Source organism: Colias philodice, chromosome 31 (genome assembly GCF_061535455.1).
Source record: "Colias philodice isolate Cphi_HAF_F1 chromosome 31, ilColPhil1 Martin Lab GWU primary, whole genome shotgun sequence".
NCBI classification, from domain to species: Eukaryota; Metazoa; Arthropoda; class Insecta; order Lepidoptera; family Pieridae; genus Colias; species Colias philodice.
In genome coordinates, this window is record NC_143116.1 from 4,235,612 (window position 1) to 4,262,997 (window position 27,386).

General features: G+C 35.0%; 2 protein-coding genes across 4 annotated transcripts in view; one reads left to right on the plus strand and one right to left on the minus strand.

Moving 5' to 3' along the window:
- Window positions 1–446: 446 nt before the first annotated feature.
- Window positions 447–16,242, plus strand: LOC149475229 (zinc finger protein 711-like). Its single transcript, XM_089713591.1, has 13 exons — window positions 447–753; window positions 3,168–3,308; window positions 3,542–3,761; window positions 4,693–4,819; window positions 5,052–5,171; window positions 6,151–6,268; window positions 9,050–9,259; window positions 10,518–10,636; window positions 11,122–11,232; window positions 11,944–12,147; window positions 13,171–13,282; window positions 14,507–14,614; window positions 15,741–16,242. Exons 1-13 carry the CDS (start codon window positions 613–615, stop codon window positions 15,912–15,914), a joined length of 1,905 nt encoding a protein of 634 aa, XP_089569717.1. The 5' UTR covers window positions 447–612; the 3' UTR covers window positions 15,915–16,242.
- Window positions 16,243–19,258: 3,016 nt separating this feature from the next.
- Window positions 19,259–27,386, minus strand: part of LOC149475230 (uncharacterized) — a 31,269-nt gene continuing 23,141 nt past the window's right edge. For 2 of the 3 annotated variants that reach the window (XM_089713589.1, XM_089713588.1), the window contains 6 exons: window positions 25,233–25,338; window positions 22,923–23,032; window positions 21,956–22,064; window positions 20,644–20,742; window positions 19,682–19,798; window positions 19,259–19,401 (listed from right to left, as the gene is read on the minus strand). In XM_089713589.1, the coding sequence (XP_089569715.1) occupies window positions 19,273–19,401; window positions 19,682–19,798; window positions 20,644–20,742; window positions 21,956–22,064; window positions 22,923–23,032; window positions 25,233–25,338 (670 nt within the window). In that variant the 3' untranslated portion in view covers window positions 19,259–19,272. The remainder of the gene's footprint in view (window positions 19,402–19,681; window positions 19,799–20,643; window positions 20,743–21,955; window positions 22,065–22,922; window positions 23,033–25,232; window positions 25,339–27,386) is intronic. The other variant, XM_089713590.1, reaches the window with a different exon arrangement.

Below are 27,386 nucleotides of genomic sequence, written 5' to 3' on the forward strand. Positions count from 1 at the left end.
CTCAAAGGGCTCTCATTACACCTTCATTACACCATCATTTATTGGTATAGCCCTTGGTATAGCCGTTGTATAGCCACGTTACATACTTCAATATTTACATACGAACAAAAATGTATATCATAGAAACGTGAACTATCTATAATATGTTATTTACTGAAGTTAAAATGTAAAATTCTCTGATGTTTCTTTGAAATTATTACCGATTGAATATATGTTGATTTTTTTCAGCTTTAAAATGGGAGAGGTCAGTTAACAAAACATAACAAGCCAGTTTATGGATTCAATAATATAATTGTATACTTCAATACATAGCGCATTGAATAGTGTACCTCATTCAGCAACTTTATTAAATCAGTAGCTTTTTCAATTTATAATAAACTTTATAATAAAAGCCCTAGTAAATGCCCGACAAAATGCCAATACACTAAATAATTGTTTTTGTATATTGCAACACCGGGTAAAGAGGCCATTTTGTGGTGTCGGTGTGGCATTTAATAATGTTCATCGAATTTCGTCTATTTTACATGGGAGTATTACTTTTTGTTGTGATTTGAAATTAATGAAAACAAACATTATTGTAGAAAGTTTTTGCATGTTTCAATTACTTTAAAAATGGAGCAGGGGATTGACGACTATTTTAGAACCGTATGTAGCGCGTGTTTAAGTTCCGATCGGGATATTATTACAATAAATTCCACATCTTATCTTTATTCAATATTCCGACTATTACTATGTGACAACGCGGGTGATAGGGTAAGTTTTCAAATTAATATTTTTCTCATTCAATACGCAATAGAGACAAGATAATTGGCTTTAAATAAATTACGTAACAACTAAACTTCCGAGTACAATGCTCGAATAGATTGAAAAGCATTTAGTAAAACTGTAATAAATTTATTTCATTCGTATGTACCTAATGGTTTATTGCACGCCTCATAAGCGAAGCGTTGAGGTGGGTACTACTGTCATTTCGCGCAAAACATCTGATTTTTCAAACTTAAGGGTGCACTCACACACATCAGTCACCGTCAAGTCACCGATGACTGATCGGTGACGGTTTGTGTACGTATCCACAAACACCAGTCACCGTCATGTTGTCCGTCAGTCACGTCGCCGGTTTGACTGAATCATTGAACACATACATCAGGTTAGTGAGTGATTAGACGTGTGTCACGCTAGAGAACATGTAGCAATTGACGGTAGCACGACGCTGACTGAACTGAGACGTGACGGCACCGGGTGAGTGGGGATAAAAGTATGATACATGTATGGAAAGATTATTTGACGTGCCTGACCGGGGACGTCACTGATAGATTTCGTGCCGGCGACTGTCGTGTGGGAACAGAGTCATACTAGAACTATTGATACATATTTTTTTTTAATCCTGTCCGGTGACGTGCCGTGACGGTGACTGATGTGTGTGAGTGCACCCTAAAATGTCTTTATGTATCATACATTGCACTTGTAAGATAATACATACACACACATATTAAGAAAAAACACTATTTTTAACGTTCATGATATTTTTGATGTCATTTTTTGTTATTTAAACTAGTTAAAAAACAGTTTAAAAAAGTTCTGTCTTGGAAGTCCGTGTGTCTGTATGTGCGGATCCTTTTTCTTGTTAACACGATAGCGACCGAAATACTTTACTAATCGAGTCTTTTTTTGCACGCCTCATAAGCGAAGCGTTGAGGTGGGTACTACTGTCACTTCGCGCAAAACATCTGATTTTTCAAACTTAAAATGTCTTTATGTATCATACATTGCACTTGTAAGATAATACATACACACACATATTAAGAAAAAACACTATTTTTAACGTTCATGATATTTTTGATGTCATTTTTGTTATTTAAACTAGTTAAAAAACAGTTTAAAAAAGTTCTGTCTTGGAAGTCCGTGTGTCTGTATGTGCGGATCTTTTTTCTTGTTAACACGATAGCGACCGAAATACTTTACTAATCGAGTCTTTTTTTTTCTCTTACGCTGGAGTATGCTCAGGAATAGAACCCTTTCATTTTTCAGGGTCTGATTCGATGTGGTTTAATTGTTATTAAATAAACAAAAATAATAATTAATAAATATTTATTAAAAAAAAAATATGAGGCGTGCACTTTTGGATTTTCCAAATTATTTTGTATTTATGAAATCGAAAGTTTATACAACTTTCCTTTCTTTGAACTAAAATATATTTATGTATGTATTTAAATAAATATATGCAAGTGCAAAATTTTTTATTCATTTATTCTTAAACAAACTACAGTGAAACTTGTATTTACGATGGTATTCTGTATATTTTGTATGCATATATGTTATAATAGTACTAGATAGACTATAAATATACATAAAATATGGTTTCATCAAAAAAACTATGACCACACCAATCCTGCGGTGGGATCTTAGACTATAACTAACTGAATATAAATAAAAAAAAATTATATTGTGCCATTGAAAAATAAATGGTTTAGTGAAATTTAAATCTAAATAATATATATTTTTTCTTTCTCATAAATTGTTTGAATTATATCTGTTTGTTTAAAGTGGGTTAACATAGAGTCTAAAGTTGTCTTACATACAAGCATATGGGTGAAGCTAATAAAAGTGTGTGATCCCAAAGTATAATATTAATATTGTTTATTTATGTTGTTTTTTATTAGGATTCCATACTGAAAGAGTAAAACGGAACCCTATTACTGAGACTTCGTCATCTGTCTGTCTGTCTCTAGGCTGTATCTCATAAACCGTGATAGCTAGAAAGCTGAATTCTTCACAAATGATGTATTTCCATTGCCGCAAACCCTTCGTGCGCGAATCCGATTCGCACTTGGCCGGTTTTTAACATTGAGATAATATTACTACGTATGGAGGAGACACCACGAACAAAATCTGTGCGCCATTTTTTTGCTCTAACTAAGTTTTAAAAATTATTATCTAGTTAGGTACTTACCGATGAAAGTTATTCTTTTGCACTTTTCCATATTATTTGTGCAATATCGTAACACACACGAAGGCATATTTGATGCGTTTCACTTTAAAACAAACAAAAAATGAGCGTGCAGTTACGCCATATGGCGTATGTTGAGCGGAACATAAGTGATGTAGGCGGTGTCGTCTCCATATGTATATCTCAATGGTTTTTAATATGTTTTATATACTTCTTTCAGATTGACGATACACTATGTGCGTTAGAAATAGCCCTGTGCTGGGAGTGCCACGCCATTTTGATAAAATGTGCCAAGTTCAGGAAGAAAGTGCAAAGTGCGCAAGAACATTTACGCGTGTTGGCTCTAAGTCAATCGCAAGAGGTATGTACCAGTATATACTACTAGCTGTTGTCCGCGGTTTCATCCGCATTGCTCCGCTCCTGTTGGTAGCGTAATGATATATAGCCTATAACTTTCCTCGATAAATGGGCTATCTAACACTGAAAGAATTTTTCAACTCGGACCAGTAGTTCTTGAGATAAGCCCGTTCAAACAAACAAACTATTCAGTTTCATAATATTAGTAGAGATTTAACATCTTTTTTCTTATTTCAGAGTCTCGACCATACATACATGTCGCAATCTCTATCGACACTTGAGTGTGTCGTAAAAAGGGACTACGATAGACTATATATCGACTACACTGGCCAAACCGAATCACAATGGGTTCAGCCGTATATAACTATTTCAACGCCGCAGACGGTTAAAAACGAGAACTTTGATTTAAGCCTGCGAGATCATATTAGTCTTGCTATCGATGAGAGGATGTCGCAAGGTGAGTAATAATCTACTAGCGGTGTGCCCCGGCTTCGCCCGTGGTACATATTTACTTTATCTTTACACTAGAGGTCCGCCGCGGCTTCGCCCGTGGTACATATTTCGCAATAACAGGTAGCCTATGTCCTTTCTCGGGTATCAAAATATCTCCATACCAAATTTCATGCAAATTGGTTCAGTAGTTTAGGCGTGATTGAGTTACAGACAGACAGACAGAGTTACTTTCGCATTTATAATATTAGTATGGATAAGAACCATTATCATACTTCAAGGAATATTGTAAAAAAAAACTGACACGTGTGTAAATAACGCTAGTATTAAATACTGGCTGCGCCCTGCGGTTTTACCCGCATTGCTCTGCTCCAGTTGGTCTTAGCGTGATGATATATATCCTGTGAAGATAAATAGGCCTATAGGGGCCTATAGATAAATGGGCTATCTTAACACCAAAAGAATTTTTCAAATGGGACCAGTAGTTCCCCAGATTATCGCGTCCAAACTAACAAACAAACTCTTCAGCTTCATAATATTAGTATAGAATTATAGATACTATTTTCCCGATGTTTCGCACACTTTGTAATAATATATAATTGTTATTATAATATATTTGTAATATATAATACTAGCGGTCCGCCCCGGCTTCGCCCGTGGTACATATTTACGTTTTCTCTACATAAAAACCATCCTCGTACTTCAAGGAATGTAATAAAAAAAGAATTATCGAAATCGGTTCAGCCGTTCTCGAGTTATGCGCTTACCAAAACATTTTGCGATTCATTTTTATATATAAGAATACCTATAGATATAGATAATTATATAGGTAGACCCCAAAATACATGCTGTCCTAGTTTGGGGTCCCACAAATTGTTCAATAAATGATTTTTATTTTATTTTTTATTTATTTATTTATAATTGTTTGTTTATTTCAGTGCCTGAATTGGATATAAAGAATCCGCTGACAGGAGAAATAACGCACATAGTAGTTGGCACGGACGCGCTTGTTTCGACGGACTTTACGAATCTGGTCAAGGGCGAGTCGCCTGAATTTACTATGGAGTGAGTTGTTTTTAATTTATTTAACAACTAGCTTTCCGCCCGCGGCTTCGCCCGCCTTGTCTAAAACCTAATAAATTATATACTAAAACCTTCCTCTTGAATCACTCTATCTATTAAAAAAAACCGCATCAAAATCCGTGGCGTAGTTTTAAAGGTAAAGCATACAAAGGGACAGAGACAGCGACTTTGTTTTATACTATGTAGTGTGTATTAATAATCGCTTTTTTTTCAGAACAAACACAACACAATTGATTGTTACAGAGTTGAATAAACAATCGGAAAATATAATAACAAATAACAGATTAGGATATGACGTGGAATATATGTTAGAAGGAGACATGTTAGCTTGTAGGTAAGTTAATCTACACTAATATTATAAAGAGGAAAACTTTGTTTGTTTGTTTGTAATGAATAGGCTCATAAACTACTGGACCGATTTTAAAAATTCTTTCACCATTCGAAAGCTACATTATACACGAGTAATATAGGCTAGCGAGTAATATATCATCATGCTAAGACCAACAGGAGCGGAGTAATGCGGGTGAAACCGCGCGGCACAGCTAGTAAATAATAAATAAATATTTCGGGACAATTTTCACACACGGCACAATCCGATCCCATACTAAGCTTTCGCTTGTGTTATGGAAACCAGATGGCTGATACATATATAATTATAAATAAATACTTATATGGATAATTAACACCCAGACACAGCAAACATCTATGTTCATCACACAAATATTTGCCCCGGGTGGGAATCGAACCCACGACCTCTGGCTTGGAAGGCAGGGCCACTACCAACTAAGCCAACCGGCCAGTCGAATTAGTTATTATCAGTTATTTTTCACAACAAAAAACACCTTTCCTATCTTACCAGTTTGCCTGGCAGAGATTGCTGTGTGTGATAAGGCCGCCTATTGTGCAAAATGTTTGTACCTTACGTATGCTTTTTTTATCAGTTTTTTTTTTCTAATAAAGATAAATTGAAACTTCTTTAGGCGCGATGAGAGTAAATTTCCAAGGTCGCATCATGGCAATACCGTCACGTCATGGCGTAATTTATTAGGACCATATTTAGGAAAGACGATTTTGGTATCTTTGAATAATTTGACAGATTTACGGTTCTCATAAAACACGCTTGCTTGTGTGCGTGAGCCATTTCGAACGTTTGTATGAAGTTTCCCTACTATCTAACACCGAAAGAATTTTTCAAATCGGGCCAGTAGTTCCCGAGATTAGCGCGTTCAAACAAACTCTTCAGCTTTATAATATTAGTATAGATTGCGCTTAAGATTAGGTATGTCACTGTAAAATATATATTTATTTTTCAGGGAAGAATTAAAAAAGAAAATATCATATGTTAATGCGGTGTATAAATGCGAATTATGTATAATAGAATTTTATTTGCAACAACAAGTCGAAGAGCATTTCATAGCCGCACATAGAGTGGTAAGCATCAAAAACTTAACTGTGATTAACCTTCAAACTCAAACTCAAACATTTATTTATTCAATTAGACTTCTTATAGAAGCACTTTTGAAACGTCATTACATATTTTTAACATTTACCACCGATTCGGAAAGCAGTATCTACGGAGAAGAACCGCCAAGAAACTCCATAGTTTCTCTTTTAAATCATGTCAGTTTTACAATTTAATTTTACAAAATACATATATGTAACATCATCCTTGATTTGATTTATTATTTGATTTGATTTCTGTATAATTTATATTTGATTTGATTTGATTCAGCGCCCCAACGCAACACTGCAAGATATGTTTCGTCATTTTTAGATATTTCTTGTTATATTTTTTAAAAGTATTTTCATTTTACTCTTTAGGTAAAGTATTTTCAATATCAGTTTAATGTTTTCTGATACCTGCAATAGTTACGGAATAATCGCCTGTGCACACTTATCGATTACAGCCTGTATATAGATGATTTTTCGTAAAGTATACTATGATGCAATTTGATTTCCATTTGACTTATATTTGATTTGATTCATGCAATATATGTTACTTTATACTTATATATAATTGACTAGATTTCCGCACGCGGCTTCGCCCGCTGTGGGATTTCCGGGATACAAATTAGCCCATGTCTTATTCTGGGTCTTCAGCTACATACCAAATTTCATTGTAATCGGTTCTGTAATTTTTATGTGAAAGAATAACAAACATCCTCACAAACTTTTGCATTTATAATATTAGTAGGATTTTCTCGTAATACTATGATGCCATTTGATTTGATACATTTGGCGACGCGGTTGGCGCAGTGGTAAAGTAACTGCCTACTGAGCCGACGGTCCCGGGTTCGATCCCCGGTCAGGGCAAATATTTGTGTGATGAACTCAATTATTTGTTCTTGGGTCTGGGTGTTATTATCTATATATATGTCGGCGCAACGACGATAAACGACTACCCTCAAACTACTAAATAATTAAAACTAGCGAAAGTTTACTTTGATCTTTTTAAATAAGTGGTTGATTCATTAATCAACCACTAATGAAATAATTAAATTAACGAAATAATTAATGTTTGTTAAAACTGATGAAAATTCATTGTAAAAATTCGAGTGGCAACACTCAAACTAATTCTTGTGAGTCATTGTTTGCTTTAAATACGAGCGACCGACGGCACAGAGCACATTCACTCGCCGGCCGTCGGAGCGTTCGGAGCTCTCTCTATAATTACGACGAGGATAAAAAGGGCAGAAAAATACCCACGGGCGTTCTTCTTCGAGTATGAGCGCCTGCCCTGATGATGGGGACGTCGGAATTGCTGACGTCACTCTTTTTAAAAATAGCCTTTGAGCACTTTCTTCCGTCATCAGAAGTTGGATAGAATTCAAGCTCTCTATTTTTAAATGTTAACGTTTACGTAGTTTTGTAACGGCACACTGGCGTTTGTGTTTTTTCGTGCGTTGTGTAAAGTAAAAGTTTGTTACGTGGATAATTGTAACGGGAGTGTAGTTCATCGAAGGAATTGTGTGTGTTATCTGAGCTGCGCCTCTCTTTGTGATAAGCATAAATCTACGAGAACCTCCGAGAAATCTACGAGAAACTTCGAGAATCTGCCTATATCACAAATGAGTAGGTGTTGATCACATGATACGCGAACGGACTGTGTCTGTCATGTGGAGTGTTCAGTATTCTGAAAGGTCAGTGTGGCCGAGGCAGTGTGTTTTTGAAATCCCGAGATGAACTACCGTAGTGTTGTCATACGAGAAAAGGCGTACGAGGACGTACGATTGTCAGTATGGCCGTGTTAGACTTAAAATCTACGAGAACCTCCGAGAAATCTACGAGAACCTTCGAGACTCTCCGAGAACCGACACAAAATACGCCGAGAATCGTTCTCTTCTTCTTTGTCGATTCACTCTTGGCAGAGTGGTCGTGGTCACGTTGAGACATCCACATTGGTAGTGGAGGCGGACACAGCTTTCCGCACGATCTCCCGCCATGTCTTCCTGTTAATAGAATGTCTGGTGCAGTCTGATACACAAATTCCTATAGCAGATTTCACTTGGTCAGTCCAGCGCATTAGTGACCTGCTTTTACAACGAGACATTTACAACGAGGCTGGTGCAGAGCGCGCACCGCCTGTCAGTATGGCCGTGTCGGCGCAACGACGATAAACGACTACCCTCAAACTACTAAATAATTAAAACTAGCGAAAGTTTACTTTGATCTTTTTAAATAAGTGGTTGATTCATTAATCAACCACTAATGAAATAATTAAATTAACGAAATAATTAATGTTTGTTAAAACTGATGAAAATTCATTGTAAAAATTCGAGTGGCAACACTCAAACTAATTCTTGTGAGTCATTGTTTGCTTTAAATACGAGCGACCGACGGCACAGAGCACATTCACTCGCCGGCCGTCGGAGCGTTCGGAGCTCTCTCTATAATTACGACGAGGATAAAAAGGGCAGAAAAATACCCACGGGCGTTCTTCTTCGAGTATGAGCGCCTGCCCTGATGATGGGGACGTCGGAATTGCTGACGTCACTCTTTTTAAAAATAGCCTTTGAGCACTTTCTTCCGTCATATATGTATTTATTAAATATTATATTTATCGTCGCCTAGTACCCACAACACAAGCCTTAATTGAGCTTACTGTGGGACTAGGTAGATTTGTGTAATAATGTCCTATAATATTTATTTATTTATTTATTTGATTTCCATTTGATATTTGATTTGATTTCCATTTGATTTGATTTGATTTAGCGCCCCAACGCAACGCCCTGCAAGATATGCTATGTATATATTGACGATGATAAACTACAAGAACACACAGACACACATTACACAAGATATATATGTAAAATGTGCAGTCATACAGAGTTGAGTGAAAAACTTGTCAAGTTGCATGTGCAAACGCACTTGAGCAAGAAAACTCCGGGCGGCGTGATTCCTATAGGGGATAGTGTTAAAAAGGTAATTATAATTGTTTTTATTGATGTTTTTATATTATACTAGCAATGCCCTGCGGTTTCACCCGCATAGATAGCGATATCGTGACAGTGAAAAGTCTACTATAGGTTTAATTATCGGACTGTAGGTTTAATTTTTAATCACATGAAAATCACCTTTACCCCTTCCCGCACTACGGCCTGCTCATTGTATTGAACAGTATTCCTACTATTTTCTGTAGATTGACACTTTTAAAAATTCGTTATATTTTTTGAATGGAATATCTATTTTTTTTTAATTAAAAAGTATTTTGCTGGTATTGAAACAGTCTACAATAAAACATCATTTAATCGTTTTCTCCATAAGAACCATCCTCGTACTTCAAGGAATATTATCAAAAAAATTAACGAAATCGGTTCAGCCGTTTACGTTACGTAGAGTTTTTTAAGTCCATACATATTAGAAACTCCATACATTTGAAAATGATATTGTTAAAATTACTTTTAACTTACTTGTATTAAAATAACTTTACTTAAACTAAACCTAATAACTTACAGATTCAACTTAAGGGCCCTTAGTAGGTGAAAACGGAAAAATGGACTGTTTTCTATGAGCTATAATTGAAAATATTGAAGTTTTTTCGCACTGAAATTTCTAATATGTATTACAGAACGTATGTGTGATGGGATGACTGTTTCCAAAACACGATTGGAAAAATTTTGCTCGATAAAAAAAAATCCTAAAGTTACCTCTAAAATATCATATAAATTCTCATTACAACTGTATTTTACGATAATAATTCGTATAAAATCACAAATACATAGGTATTTACCTTCTCGATTTCGTGACTGTTTTAGATTTAGAAAATACTAGATATTTTCATTCACTTTTTGATAAAAATGTGAATGGCGCTTACGATTTTCAGTTTCGAGCACGTTGATTCCATACTAAACGCGGACCCCCTCACCGCTTACCTCAGACCCGAATAGCTAAATTTTCGCTGACCGCCTAACCCCCCTTAATAATACAAATATTAATATATATAAATCTCGTGTCACAATGTTTGTCCTCAATGGACTCCTAAACCACTAAACCTATTATAATAAATTCGCACACCAACTTGAGAGATAGGATAGTTTAAACATGTAGGTACCACGGGCGAGGCCGGGGCGGACCACTAGTATATTATATACTTTAAAAAATAACATTGTTGAATACATTTTTAATAATATCCCACCTGTATTAAAACATTTATACATACATTAATTTTTATAACTTACAGCGTAGAAAGAAAAAAAACAACGACGAGGAAAAACAACCGGAGCCGGGTGACTTACGAAAGTTATTATCAAAAACTACAATAGTTGGATATAAATGCTTAGAATGTGACATGTTTTTCAAGTAAGTATTTTATTACTAGCTGTGTCCCGCGGTTTTGCCCGCATTGCTCCGCTCCTGTTGGTCTTAGCGTGATGATATATAAGCCTATAGCCTTCCTCGATAAATGGGTTATCTAACACCGAAAGAATTTTTCAAATCGGACCAGTAGTTCCTGAGATTAGCGCGTTCAAACAAACTCTTCAGCTTTATAATATTAGTATACATTATTGTCTTCGCTTGTATGTTTGTATGTAACCAACTTATTTAGACTCTATTTTAATTCAATTCAAACTTTGTACATTTATCAAGGATCGGTGACAATACAATAATTTCATTAGATATATTATTATCTCAAAACAACAAAAAATTATTGTAGTTATGAATACTTAGTTAAAAAAATGAATTTTTTAGTTTTAATAAAATATATTTATGGATTTTTTATGTACGCATAATGATTTGATTTTATTTTAAATTAATTAAAGAAAATATGTAAAATTATTTTTCAGAAATTCCCGTGCGAGAAAAAATCACGTTGCCCGATTTCACAGAGAGGGCTTACAGTGTGACCATTGTAAAAAAAGATTTGTCAATAAAACAACGTTGGCAACACATTTGAAGTAAGTTTAATAATAAAATTTATCTAGTTCATATTAAAATACACATAACTATCATCCTATTAATATTATAAATGTGAAAGTTTGTATGGATGTTTGTTACTCTTTCACGCAAAAACTACTGAACCGATTACAATGAATTTTAGCACACATATAGAGGGTAACTTGGATTAACACATAGGATAGGTTTTATCCCGGAAATCCCACGGGAACGGGAACTATGCGGGTTTATCTTTGAAAATGCGGGCGAAGCCGCGGGCGGAAAGCTAGTAATAATATATAAAAATAGTGGGTTTAAAAATGTAAAAAATTGTGAAAAATAAATAAATTTCGAATTTGAATTTGATCTTTTGAAAACAACATGTATTTTAAAATTTTATTAATATCGCAATATTTCTATTCAATGTATCTTTTTTTAAACCAATCTATCATTTCAATTTACCAATTTTTTGAAGTGAAACTTCTTTATCTATTTCTCGTTACGCGTGACATTTTTCCGTTACGCGCCATCTTCTTATCCCTACCACGCGTGATTCGACGTATTTCTGTAAAGATGCATATAGTAAATTATTTTTTGAAAAATAAGGTCATAAAGAAGTTTCACTTCTTACGTGTGTACACTAGTACACGTACACATTTTTTTAATATCGCAATATTGCTATTCAATGTATCTATCTTTTAAACCAATCTTATCTTATCAATCTTTCTTTACAGACTCCACGAAGGCCCCTTGCCCCGAGAAAAATGTCCTATATGTTCAAAACTGGTGCGAGTTGTGCAACTCAAGTATCATATACAAAGACACAAAGACAGCAGCAAGTTTGAGTGTGCCGAGTGTAACAAAGTGTTTTCACATCTGGCAACATATCAAGCACACTTGAAGTACGCCAGGGCACATGCCACGGAGATTGTGTTTAAGTTAGTGACAATTTTAAGTGTTTATAAGTGTTTTTGGCAAAAAAAAAGTGTTAGATAAGTGTTTTTTGCAAGTTAAAAGTGTTTTTTGCGAGGTATAAGTGCTTTTGGCAAGTTGGAAGGTGTTTTTGCGAGTTGGAAGCATTTGATAGGTGTTATTTGCAAGTTAGAAGGATGCAATAAGTGTTTTATAAAGTTGGATGCTTAAAATGTATGATTTATTGGTATTTTTGCAAGTTGGTGTTAAGTAACTATCTTGTTTTTGGCACCAAGACCATATTATTCATACCCTAAGTCATAAGAGTAAGGTATAAGAACATTTGTTCGGATAGCTAGTTCTACTAATATTATAAATGCGAAGGTTTGTGATGGATGGATGTTTGTTATTCTTTCACGTAAGAACTACTGAACCGATTACAATGAAATTTGTTATGCAGGTAGCTGAAGACCCAGAGTAAGACATAGGCTTTTTATCCCGGAAATTTCACAGGAACGGGAACTATGCGGGTTTTCCTTTGAAAACGCAGTCGGAAATCTAGTAAATAATATATTAATGGTTTATTTATTATTTTTTTATTATTACTGACCGGTTGGCTAAGTTGGTAGTGACCCTGCCTTCAAAGGTCGTGGGTTCGATTCCCACCCAGTGCAAATATTTGTGTGATGAACATAGATGTTTGCTCTGTGTCTGGATGTTAATCTATACTAATATTATAAAGAGGAAAGGTTTGTATGTATGTATGTATGGTTTTCACGCATAAACTACTAGACCGATTTTGATGAAATTTAGCACAGATAATCTTTAGAACCTGAAAAAGAACATAGGCTACCTTTTATTGCGAAATATGTACCACGGGCGAAGCCGGGGTGGACCGCTAGTTATCTATATAAGTATTTATTTAATATACATATATGTATGTATGTTTATCAGCCATCTGGTTTCCATAACACAAGCGAAAGCTTAGTATGGGATCAGATTGTGCCGTGTGTGAAAATTGTCCTGAAATATGTATTTTTTATTGACAGATACCCCTGTCCTATGTGTAATAAAGGATATCCTACAAAAGAAGCGATGCAAGATCACTTTAATTACCAACATTTGGGGAAAACTACACACAAATGTCCTATTTGTAATAAGGTATGAGACATAGAAATCTAAATAAAAAGGCAATAGAAGTGGTAAGCGCGCGTGACATTGTCGCCGCTCAGGTGGTAACCATGCCACATGACCATGACCATTCTTATTATCACGTTTAACACAAATTTCAACCTTATTTCTATGAGTTTATGTTCAAAGTTATATCTATTGAAAATTGACAACCTCTGTTGTAGAAAAGCCGAATTTTTGCGTATTGGAGCAAAAATAAACAAAACGTCTCATATGCTTAGGGATGTTATTCTAAAATAAACCGTAAATTCGTGCGTTAGGATACATATTAAAAAGCTTAATTTAATATTTAAGTTAGTTTTCACTAAAATCAAGCTGTCCAATAAAAGGCATAGTTTACTTGTGTGTACTGTTTAGCTATCGGTTTAAATGTGTTGATTTTGGCGACAGCGGTTTTCATACGAATTATGACATTATAGCACTTCTATGTGTTTTGTTATTTAGATTTCTATGGTATGAGAATTTTAAATAAATATGTGAAGTCCCATGTCCCCAAGTGGGGTAAGGGGCAGATGCATTATACATCTGTTTCACTGATCGATTTTCTTTAGGGACAAGTAAGTAGGTGATCAGCCTTCTGTGTCCTACCAGATCGAGACATTTTTTTTTCTTCGTCTCCACCGGGAATCGAACCCAGGACCCCGCGGTTCTACGTTCACGCGTCAACCACTGTACCAAAGAGGCGGTCATTCATTTTAAATAAATAACTATATTTATATATATTTTTATTGAATTGAAGCTTCTTTAGGCGCGTTGAGAATAAAATTTCAAAGGTCAAGTCAGGGCAATAGCGTCACGTCATGAGTAGGCGACGATTTTGGTATCATTTAATCTTGCCAAAGAAGTTTCACTTCTGACACGAGTGCTCGGCACACAGGCTAGGTTATGTAAATTTTACAGTGAAACGTTAAACGAAAAGTTAATAAGAAATAAAAAAGTCGCGTGTCAGAAGTGAAACTTCTTTTGACAAGATTCAAAGATACCAACATCGTCGCCTTACTCCATGTTGTGACGGTATTGCCATGACGCGATCTTGAAATTTTACTCTCAACGCGCCTTAAGAAGTTTGACTTCAAAAAAGTAATTCATTGTATTGTTCTTGTTTATTTTATGAGATAAATAAAGTTCTTTAAACCGAAAGTAAGTCAAAACAAAAAATAAATACGTAAAAAATATTTTGATATTAAATTTCAGCCCATAGCTTCAAAGGCGAATGTTGAAAAACATATAATGAGGGTACATAGAGAGAAAAAAGAGAAACCGAAGAATCATATCTGCAATCAGTGCGGGAAAGGATTTTCTGTAAGTATTAAAATATATATTTTTATCTATACTAATATTTTAAAGCTGAAGAGTTTGTTTGTTTGAACGCGCTAATCTCAGGAACTACTGGTCCGATTTGAAGTTCTTTCGGTGTTAGATAGCCCATTTATCGAGGAAGGCTATAGGCTGTATATCATCACGCTAAGACTAACAGGAGCGGAGCAATGCGGGTAAAACCGCGGGGCACAGCTAGTATGTTATATTTATTAACAATGTTTTACTTCTGAACAGATTTTGATAATAATTTCACTACTACAAATTTACAATATTCCTCAATAACTTGCGTTTTCTTTACATCTACATTAATATTATAAAGAGGAAAACTTTGTTTGTTTGTTTGATTGTAATGAATAGGCTCATAAACTACTGGACCGATTTTAAAAATTCTTTCACCATTCGAAAGCTACATTATCCACGAGTCATATAGGCTATATATCATCAAGCTAAGACCAACAGGAGCGGAGTTATGCGGGTGAAACCGCGCGGCACAGCTAGTATAAATAAAAATTAAATAAATAAATCTATACATAGATATAATAAATCTGTAGAAGGGTCAATTCTGTGCATTAAAAATATTGAAAAAATAAATAGCAGGGGGTGTTACTGGATCGATACCAAACCCAAATATGTGATTAAAAAAATTTTTGTCTGTCTGTCTGTCTGTCTGTCTGTCTGTCTGTATGTTCAGGCATCACGTAAAAACTAACGGTTCGATTTCGATGAAACTTAGTATATTTATACCTTATTATCCTGGGCGTAAAATAGGATACTTTTTATCCTGAAAAAATACGTAAAAAAAAATTAATCTTAATTTTTCAGTTTTATCCATAGACGTTGTTCTGTAGAACCGCGAACACACGTTGCGTATTATTATAGGCCTAGCCGTATTTGGGTCCAATAGATATTTATAAGATGTCATTGTCAGAGTTACTCAAAATGGAGAAATAAACCATCCACGCGAAGACCGACATCCGCGCGGACGGAGTCGCGGGCGGAAGCTAGTAAATAATATAAATCTTTATTTCACCTTTAGATTATACAAAATTGAATATGAGGCTCTGGCTCTCTTGCTAGGCATATAATTAAATAATATATTTATTTTCAGGACAGAAAAGCCCTGAACCAACACGCAGCGATACATTCTGGAGAGAGACCGTTGTCATGTGATATTTGCGCACAGACATTCAAACAAAAGGCGTCTTTATATACACACAAGAAAAGAGTACACAAACTTTTGCCGCCAAGAAAAGTCGTCGAGTTTATGGAAAAGCCCGAATAATAATATAGTCTTTATTAAAATATATATAACTAGCGGTCCGCCCCGGCTTCGCCCGTGGTACATATTTACGTTTTCTCTACATAAGAACCATCCTCGTACTTCAAGGAATATAATAAAAAAATAATTATCGAAATCGGTCCACCAGTTCACGCGTGATGCCGTGACCAAGGAAAATAAAAAAGCGTGTGTACCGAGCACACGTGTCAGAAGTGAAACTTCTTTGTCAAAAATACCAAAATCGTCGCCTTTAACATGACGTGACGGTATTGCCTTGACGCGACCTTGAAATTTTACTCTCAACGCGCCTAAAGAAGTTTCACTTCAAATTTGTCACATATTTTTAACATTTGCCATCGATTATTATTTATTTCAATGAAAAAACTTAATAATATAATTTTATTGCCTTTTTAATTTCTATTTATATTTATTTTTAATATTAAAACAGCAATTTCAAACAATTTTTAGTACCAAGACTACCAAGTCAATAAATTAAATACTAAGCAATAATTCATAAATTTTAAAGAAAATAATAGTTTTACGTCCTTTAATCCAGTTTGTGTTATTATTATAAAAAGCTATTATATAATATATTATTATGCTAATAAAACTGTATTTTACTTCATTGAACAATTATAATATGATGTTGTATTTTTTTTAATTTCTATACAAAAGTTGTTTCAAGTATTGTGTGTCCTTTTTTGTGTTTTAATGAAATGACAATATTAAGAATGTTTTTTATGTAAAAATTGGTTCAAAATATATTATCTATAATTATAATAGCAATATATTAGAAATGCCTTATTATGTAACAGATGTAGTATTATCAAATAAAGTATTTTATTAAATTGTTTATATTTAAAATGTGTCTTATTTCACCTTCTATTTTACCTATAAAAAGTGTATTTTTCAAAAGATATCATTTTTAAATCTATACTAATATTATAAAGCTGAAGAGTTTGAACGCATTAATCTCAGGAACTACTGGTCCGATTGGAAAAAAATTTTCGGTGTTAGATAGCCCATTTATCGAGGAAGGCTACAGCCTATATATCTCCGAGCTAATACCAACAAGAGCCGAGTGATATGAAAGTCTAAAACATTCCTCGATAATTACAATTATATTAAAATTTTCTGAAATTATTCCGTAGTCCCGCCGGGGACTTCAAGCTAATTTACAAGTTTTTTAAAACTACTTTCAAATATCAGGTCGAACCGAAAATTTCGTTCCTTCTGCTAGCAGAACTCTAATAAAGTCATACTATAATATTATAAATGTGAAAGTTTGTAAGAATGCAAGTAGATATATTTGTTACTTTTCACCAAAAATCTACTCGACGAACTTTGATTAGATATACTTGGCACTTTGCAGTGATGTGGCATAAGTACCTTAATAAAAAATAAGCTATAGAAATACATTAAATTTTCCCCCAGGGCCCGGGAGCAACCTGCGACATAGTTCGTATGCAAGATAACATGATATTTTGTAACAGTATTATTATTTCAATAAATTGTTCTTATTTACGATATTGTTTTATTTCACCTTTCATTATTGCTTTGCTATACATACCTATTATATATTTATTAGCGATAGGTTGTAAATTGTAATAGATTTACAAACAGGAGTGAATATAAATAAAACCCACCAAACTCAAACATTTATTTAATCAATTAGACTTTTTCTAGAAGCATTTTTGAATTTTTATTACATATTTTTAGCATTTATCATAGTAACTATTTAGAAAATACAAATCTGTGACTATAGTTCAAGTTTTCAGTCAGCTTTGAAGAAATGATTGACGAAATTTAGGTACTGTTTGGCTTGCTGGACCATCCTATCGAAAATTGGTTTATTTCAATCTGTATGTTACGATAGATGGCGCTAGTTGTATACTGAGTAAAATAAGTTTTATGAAGTTGGTCCTCTCTGTTCAAACTAGTAGTTAGTACCTTTTAATGAAATTTACGTAGGTAGTGGTGATTTAAATTAAAAGTATTACCTTAGTACACACTATAGAGACAAGTTTTGTGTATTATCGCAGAAATAAAGATAGAATAAGGAAATTAATTTACATTCAAAGACAATAAGATTGAACTAAATATTTTAAAAGGAAAATATTTCATTTTTGTTTATATTAAGTATATGTATTAAATTATGACAGTCTCTCAGTCACCTATTTATTGTTTTTCGAATAATAACTTTTACACTAGCTTTCCGCCCGCGGCTTTACCCGCGTGTTCATAAATTTTTTCACAGGAATGAATATATTACAAGTATACTAGCGGTCCGCCCCGGCTTCGCCCGTGGTACATATGAAAAATAGATGTTGGCCGATTCTCAGACTTACCCGATATGCACAGAAAATTTCATGAGAATCGGTCCACCCGTTTCGGAGGAGTATCCAGACTAACATTGTGACACGAGAATTTTATATATAAGATATATATATCACTCTCTAGCCTCCTAACTATTTACAGACAAAAATCATCATAAAATGGCTCCATTGCGAGGTAAAACAAATCAAACATCCTTTCGCATTATTAAGAACTATCTATGCCCTGCGATTTACCCGCATTGCTTCGCTCCTGTTGGTCTTAGCGTGATGATATATAGCATATAGCCTTCCTCGATAAATGGACTATCTAACTATAAACTAATTTCTAGTTTATTATTTATCCTTCTATCAGTTGGTTGCCTGGAAGAGATCACTCTTAAGTGATAAGGCCGCCTTCTGTGCTGTTTTTCTTTTAGAATAAGTTTTGTTTGTATTTTATGTACTTTGGCAGCACAATAAAGAGAATAAATAAATAAATAATATTTTTTCAAATAAGACCCGTAGTTCCTGAGATTAGCGCGTTAAAACAAACTGTCTTCAGCGTGCTTCAGCTTTAAGAACATTTATTTTATATCACAGTTGAATTAGGGCTGATTTTGCAATTCTCGGTTAACATATTCGTTGAGTAACGTATAACTACTATTTCAAAAACGTATTCTAATTGCCCGTATTTGTCAGTTTACGTGACATTTTAATATTATCGTGTAATACTTTATTGGACGGGTAAGTTTTAATCAAGGATTGTAAAATCGGCCCTTAGTATAATTAATATACAATAGATTTAAATATGCTTATATAATATTATAAATGCGAAAGTAACTCTGTCTGTCTGTCTGTTACTCAATCACGCCCTAACTACTGAACCAATTTGCATGAAATTTGGTATAGAGATATTTTGATACCCGAGAAAGGACATAGGCCACTTTTTATTGCGAAATATGTACCACGGGCGAAGCCGGGGCGGACCGCTAGTATGCTTATATTCAAGGTAAATAAAACACAAAATACTAAAAATACATATATATTTAAACACCAAAAACATCAGGCATAGCTATATATTGCAACACCATCGGAACTTCAGTACTTGTTTGTGGAATTTCATCCTTTTTTAGTATTGGCAATTTCTTTTTATTCATTCTTATACTTTGATGTACCTGAAAAATATAAAAAATGAATTAACGTAATTTTTTAGTTAATTTCATTAAATTATAATGACTGATATAATATTACTAGCTGTGCCCTGTGGTTTTACCCGCATTGTTCCGCTCCTGTTGGTCTTAGCGTGATGATATATAGCCTATAGCCTTCCTCGATAAATGAGCTATCTAACACCTAAAGAGTTTTTCAAATCGGACCAGTTGTTCCCGAGATTAGCGCGTTCAAACAAACAAACTCTTCAGCTTTATAATATTAGTATAGATTTTATACACTTACCTGTCTGTGATGCTTATATAAGTTGGATTGTTGTGAAAAAGTTGTTGGACAAAATTCACAAATAAACGGCCTTTCGCCCGTGTGTATACGTATATGACAATCCAGTTGTACTTTCGTCTAGAAATTAATAAAAAAATAGATTAAAAAACAAAAATAATAATAATAAGATACCTAAGATCAAAAATCAGAAAAATCTACAAAGTTACAAGGAAATTGTTTTTTTTAGAGGGAGATATCGGAAAAAAGTAATATCTATACATCACATAGTATAAAACAAAGTCTCTTTCTCTGTCCCTATGTCCCTTTGTATGCTTAAATCTTTAAAACTACGCAACGGATTTCGATGCGGTTTTTTTTAATAGATAGAGTGATTCAAGAGGAAGGTTTTAGTATATAATTTAATAGGTTTTAGACAAAGCGAGCGAAGCCGCGGGCGGTAAGCTAGTCAAAAATAACAAAAAAGACACTTTAATAAGATCCCTGTAAAAAAATGTTTTTTTAGAGTAGTAGTTTTGTGGTAAGACCATTCATGTGAACTTTTTTTAAATACAAATGAGATTAAAACCGCATCAAAATCCGTTGCGTAGTTTCAATTAAACATGCATAGGGACAGAGAAAGCAACTTTGTTCTATATACTTTTTCTTAGGGAAAGAAAAATAAAAAAAAAAAACGTTTTTGGTCTTACCACAAAACAATTTAAACACAGTCTAACTTTAAACCAGGGATCTGTCACTTTAATAGTTGTGTATGTGAAATACGACAAAAGCGGATTAAAGAGAAACCGCGCTTAAAGTTAATCCCTGTCTAAAGTTTTTTGTGGTAAGACAGTTTAACAGACGTATTTCTGAGAAGTTGCATAAATTATTTTTTGAAAAATAAGGTCATAAAGAAGTTTCACTTCTTACGTGTGTACACTAGTACACACTACACGCACACATTTTTTTTATATAAATATACTTACAGGAAATCCTTTTCCACAATGATGGCACATCTTATTATTAGGCCTGCCCTTATGAACATTGCGTATGTGTTGTTCCAAACACGTGCTGTTTTTTGACGGCTGGAAAATAAAAAATAAAAAAAATAAATAAAAATAAAATTGTTTTATTTCAGAACACGTGTTTCCATATGGAAGTTACTATATAATAATAGAATATATATAAATCTCGTGTCACAATGTTTGTCCTCAATTGACTCCTAAACCACTTAACCGATTATAATAAAATTCGCACACCATGTGCAGTTCGATCCAACTTGAGAGATAGGATAGTTTAAACATGTAGGTACCACGGGCGAAGCCGGGGCGGACCGCTAGTATAATAAAATTATACAAAATATTTTAAATGTCCTGCTAATATTATAAATGCGAAAGTTTGTGAGGATGTGTGTGTGTGTTTGTTACTCTTTCACGCAAATACTACTGACCCGATTACAATGAAATTTAGCACACATATAGAAGGTATCTTGGATTAACACATAGGATAGGTTTTATTCAGCGGTTTCGGGTGTGATTTAAATTTAAAATTCCCTTATTCGTGAAATATATAATAAAGAGAGTGTGCCGAGCACATGACGTGTCAGAAGTGAAACTTCTTTGGGAAGATTCAAAGATACGAAAATCGTCGCCTTACTACATAACGTGACGGCATTGCCATGACGCGACCTTGAAATTTTACCCTCAACGCGCCTAAAGAAGTTTCACTTCACCAAAAGTGTTATAATATGTTTACAAATTATTTTTCGCTTGGGTATGATTTCCTTCAAAAGTTATTAGAAATAGCATTTAAATCGGTTCAGTTTTTTTGCTGCGATAAAAATTTCCTTATTCGTGAAATATATTAAAAAGAGCGTGCGTGCCGAGCACACGTGTCAGAAGTAAAACTCACCAAACAACTCCTTTAACAAGATGCCAAAATCGTCGTCTTACTCCGTCTACTTACGTCATGACGTGACGGTATATCCATGACGCGAGAAAGGCGACGATTTTATTGTCTTTGAATCTTGCCAAAGAAGTTTCACTTCTGACACGCATGCTGGGTACACTCTTTTCCTATACTAATATTATAAAGAGGAAAGGTTTGTAATTATGTATGTATGTATGTATGGTTTTCACGCATAAACCTCTCAACCGATTTTGATGAAACTTGGCACAGACAATCTTTAGACCCTGAGAAAGAACATAGGCTACCTTTTATTGCGAAACATGTACCACGGGCGAAGCCGGGGCGGACCGCTAGTAATTAATAATTACATTTAATTATTAAAAATCTCACCTTATGACATATATAACATTGGTATGTCACGTGCAAATGTTTATCCTCTATATGTACCCGAAGTTTCGTTTTATCAGCGAAACGACGCTTACAGTGGTCGCAAATAAATCTGTAATTTAATTTTTAACTGTATTTTAATCGGTTTAAATATGATTTTTATTTTTTATATAGGAAAAATATGACCTCTATGAAAAAAATATGATTAACGGGTTTTAATCGGTTAAGAAATGAGTTTTCTATAGAAAATTTATATAATATGTATATGAATTTTTTTCAATGATTTATCTTGATAAAAATATGAGCACTTAGAAGAATTTTTATTTAACGGTATTAAATCGGGTAAAAATTGTATTTTCTATAGAAAATGAATATATGTCTATGAATTTTTTCAATGAAAATGAATTATCTATATAAAAATATGAACACTATGAAATTGTATTTTCTATAGTAAAAATATTAGAACTATGAAGAATTTATATTTAACAATTCTTTAATCGGCTAACATGACCTTACACTTTCTGACATCATCTATATTCTATACCAATAATAAATATTTCGGAACAATTTTCACACACGGCACGATCTGATCCCATACTAAGCTTTCGCTTGTGTTATGGAAACCAGATGGCTGATAAACATACATATATAATTTTAAATAAATACTTATATAGATAATTTACACCCGGACACAGAGCAAACATTTTCGAACACGTTCATCACACAAATATTTGCCCCGGGTGGGAATCGAACCCACGACCAGTGGCTTGCAAGTCAGTCTAATAAAATAATTGGTTAGTTTTTAATATTGAAGTAACCGATTTTTACTAAATGCATATGTATACACTGTACATAATATACCAAATTTTTTTACAAATTTTGCCTGTTTGTTCGCGCTAAGTTCAGGAACGGCTGGACCGATTATGATGGGACTTTCACTGGCAGATAGGTGTTGTTATAACTAACTCACTTGAACTGCTCCGGCGTGACGTGTTTCAAACTGTTCTTTAAGTGGCGCTGTAGAGACGCTATTGACGCGAAACCAATACCACATTGTGTGCAAAATGCTTCGGGGTTTTGCTGGGGATAAATATATTAACTTACTAGCGGTTCGCCCCGGCTTCGCCCGTGGTACATGTTTACGTTTTCTCTACATAAAAACCATCCTTGTACTTCCAAGGAATATAATAAAAAAAGAATTATCGAAATCGGTTCAGCCGTTCTCGAGTTATGCGCTTACCAACACATTTTGCGATTCATTTTTATATATAAGAATAATAATAATAATAATAAAGGCGTAGGGATGTGACGACCCCATCGCCCCCGGTTGGCATATCTACAATAGATATCCCAACCGTGCAGTCAGTCACCCCGCAGGGCACCTTGTGGCGAGGTGTCGGGGAGTAGCGACCCCGCGGGAACCGAGCGCTCCCGGGGGAGGTCCCTGTCCTCACCTCTGGACTGTCCCAGTGGCAGTTCGGAGTGAACAATGACGAGGTTCAGGATCCCCCACCTCTGGCTTGCCTTTGTTGGCCGTCCAGAGTGGAGCCGCCAGAGCTATATGCTCGGGGGTGGAAGTGTCTAATGGCGTAATAGCGGGGAAACCCGCTCCGGGCCCTAAGGCCCGTGATGGTGAAACCGGTGCCGCACCTCTCTACACCCCTAGCCGTTCAGCTGATGTTGCCCCCTTGTTGCCATTCTCGGTAACCTTTTTGGGAGCCCATCGACCGAACTGGCGAGTCACCGTCTGCCATTATTTTCAATTTTTAATATTGAAAAGGCAGACGTCCATAGTCCCCATAGAACCAATATACCAGTCCATCTAACACCCCCTTCCATAACCCAGTTTTGTTCATTTCCATTTTTCTGCAATAGTCCTACATTGGCCGCGGACTGCCCAGGGCTGTATCTCTATAGTGCAGTCATGGGCAGGCTGCGGCTGGTGTCCCACAACACATTAAATTCTCTAAAGGGCCTCTGCGTGTTGGACCTGTGTCCCCACGTAAGCCTTCCAAAGGACCGGGTATCTTCCTTCTGGTGGTACCCGTGTATTATGGAGAGAGACATAATAATAAATACACTTTATTCAGCACCATGTAAATACACGTAAAAAAAGAAACAGACAATATGATTATAAAGCTAAAAAGGCGGCCTTATCGCTACTAAGCGATTTCTACCAGGCATAAGGCATATAAGATATATTTTTGTTTCAAATCTATATACATCTATCTAATATATAAAAATAAAACCCTTTTCGCGTTGTCACGGCATCACGTGTGAACGGCTGAACCGATTTCGATATTTTTTTTAATGTTTGTGGAAGTCCAAGGATGGTTCTTATGTAGAGAAAGCGTAAATATGTACCACGGGCGAAGCCGGGGCGGACCGCTAGTATATAATAAAATAGCAGGATTGTCAAAACTGTACATTAAATATTTTTTTAATGAATACTTGCGCCAAAAATGTAGATTTCAGAATGTTTGTTTGTCTGTATGTTTGTTCGGGCTAAACTTGGTACTAGGTAGCTGAAGTACTGCATGGATTTATTTAAATTTTATTTAAATACGTTATTGTACTGCCAACAAAAATTACAAAAAGAAAACTTATACTAAAAGAAGACACAGCACAGATGGCGGCCTGATCACTTATAAGTGATTTACTGCAATTTTGGCACAAGCTTGAGACATGATGAAAGACATACTAAAGGTTTTATCCCGGAAATCCCCGGAAATATGCGGGTTTTAGTTTGAAAACACGGACAAAGCCGCGGGCGGAAAGCCAGTTTATAATATTAGTATGATAATGTGAAGTCCCATGTCCCCTAGTGGGGTAAGGGGCAGATGCATTATACATCTGTTTCACTGATCGATTTTCTTTAGGGACAAGTAGGTGATCAGCCTTCTGTGTCCTACCAGACCGAGACATGTTTTTTTCTTCGTCTCCACCGGGAATCGAACCCAGGACCCCTCGGTGCTACGCTCACGCGTCAACCACTGTACCAAGGACGCGGTCATATTAGTAACTAGCTTTCCGCCTGCGGCCTCGCCCGCGTTTTCAAAGAAAAACTCGCATAGTTCCCGTTCCCGTGAGATTTCCGGGATAAAACCTATCCTATGTTGCTCAGTGAAGATGCAGCTTTCAAGTGAAAGAATTTTTGAAATCGGTCCCGTAGTTTATGCGTGAAAACCATACATACATACATACATAATTACAAACCTTTCCTCTTTATAATATTAGTATATAATGATATAGGATTCAATAAATAATAATTTCAACTTACATTAGTAGTGGCATGTTTCTCCAAATGCCGTTTCAGACTCGCCTTCCATCGGAATATTTTCTTGCAAAACTGGCACGGAAACTCATTTTTAGACTCGTGCACTGAACTGTGGAATAAAATACTTATTTTAGGGCCGATTTTTCAATGCTTGGATAAAACTTATCCGTCCAATAAAGTATTACACGATAATATTAAAATGTCACGTAAACTGTCAAATACGGGCAATAAGAATACGTTTTTAAAATGGTAGTTTTATACATTATTCGACGAATAAGTTTTATCCAAGCATTGAAAAATCGGCCCTTAATAAATAAATATCTTTATTTGCACAAAGATAACAAAATAACATTACAATTCGAATCAACACATTAGCCATAAATGGCGTGCAAATAACAATTAAAAATTACACTATTATTAGACGTAACTTTTGATTTAATATTTTTGTGGATGAATAGTTGTTACTATTTCCTGTCAAAACATGCTTAGCTGTCGAATACTATAAGAGCTAGCGCGCACGAGCAACTTTGTCTCCGCAACTATTTTGTCTCCGCAACTATTTTGTCTCTCCCACCCATGGGCTAGTATGAAAGTGCGCGCACGTAGCGACGCAACTCCCCATACAAATTGATGGGAGAGACAAAATAGTTGCGGAGACAAAGTTGCTCGTGCGCGCTAGCTCTAAATAGCCGCTTTCCTTTGACTCGTGGCGCATTCGTACGAATCGTGCCCGGGGGGGGGGGGGGGGAGGGGCTCGGTTCATACGTTGTTCATACGACGTTCGACCCAACTACCCTCACTTTGCTAATAGCCGTTGACTTGCTGCGATTTGTTATCAACTACCTACATCAATTAGGTAGCTGTGTAGAATCGCAGTACATTCTTATTACATTCAAACTAAGGCAATCTTTTCCGTTGGTTTTCTTCATATTTACAAAATCGTGTCCAGGTAGTAGTAATGAACGGTTTTACATCTTCTCCAGTAGTTGTAACATCTGGTATTCCTCAAGGATCTATTCTCGGCCCTTTGCTCTTCACTATATTTATTAATGATATATCCAGTTGCTTTATTCACTCAAAATTTCTTTTATATGCCGACGACTTAAAAATATATTCTTCCATTTCAAATAAAAATGACATTCGTCTTATACAAGAAGACCTTGATAGGTTAGGCGAATACTGCAAAAACAACAAGCTATACCTATCTTACAATAAATGCAAACATGTCCGTTTTACTAAAAATATAAATATTATTCCATCAAAATTTAAACTAGGAGAACACATTCTTGATACCGACTCTTCTATTCGTGATTTAGGCGTCTACCTTGATGCTAAACTCACAATGGACGTACATATTGACTACATATTGAATAAAGCTTACCGTATGTTGGGTTTCATTACCCGAATTACTAAGAATTTCAGACGAAAGGATACATTTATTTGCCTCTACCAATCATTAGTTAGATCACACCTCGATTATGTATCTCCTATATGGAATCCATTTTATAATTGCTATATAAATAAATTGGAAATGATACAGAAGAAGTTTCTGCGCACACTTAACTATCGCTTATGCTCTCCCAGATGCTCTTACAATCAACTCTTAGAAAAATATAACATGATGTCCTTGTCCAACAGACGTTCAGTAACTGATGCTGTCACTTTAAGAAGCATTTGTGTGGGTGAAATTGATTCTCCGAACTTACTAGCCGACTTGTCCTTTCGTGTGCCTTCGCGACCAACTCGTTCCAAATGTCTTTTCCACATACAACATACCAGAACCAACGCAGGACAACGCGCGCCACTTCACAGAATGTGTGTCTTACACAATGACAAACTAAATGAAATAGATCTGTTTTCATGCTCCCGATATAGTTTCAAATGTTCAATAAACCAATTATATGTATAAACCTTTTAACTTTGAATAAGTATCTACATGCTTAAATTAATGCTTTTTCTCCCGGTTTAATATTTCAGAAGTCTGTATTAGTTTTAAATATTTGGCTACCTTGCAACAGATAATAATTGTATTGTGTTTTTTTTTTCTTTTACTTTTTCTATTATGTTCACTGTGAGACGTAGAGGAAACAATTGTTAATGTTATTATTGATTATGTCATTAATTTATGTATACGCCTTTAATTGTTTCTGTAAGATC

Coding starts and splice junctions, on each gene's coding strand:
- LOC149475229 (XM_089713591.1), top strand. CDS start 613: ATGGAGCAGGGGATTGACGACTATTTTAGAACCGTATGTAGCGCGTGT. Junction 4,820..5,051: donor TCGCCTGAATTTACTATGGA/GTGAGTTGTTTT, acceptor CTTTTTTTTCAG/AACAAACACAACACAATTGA. Junction 13,283..14,506: donor AATGTCCTATTTGTAATAAG/GTATGAGACATA, acceptor ATTAAATTTCAG/CCCATAGCTTCAAAGGCGAA.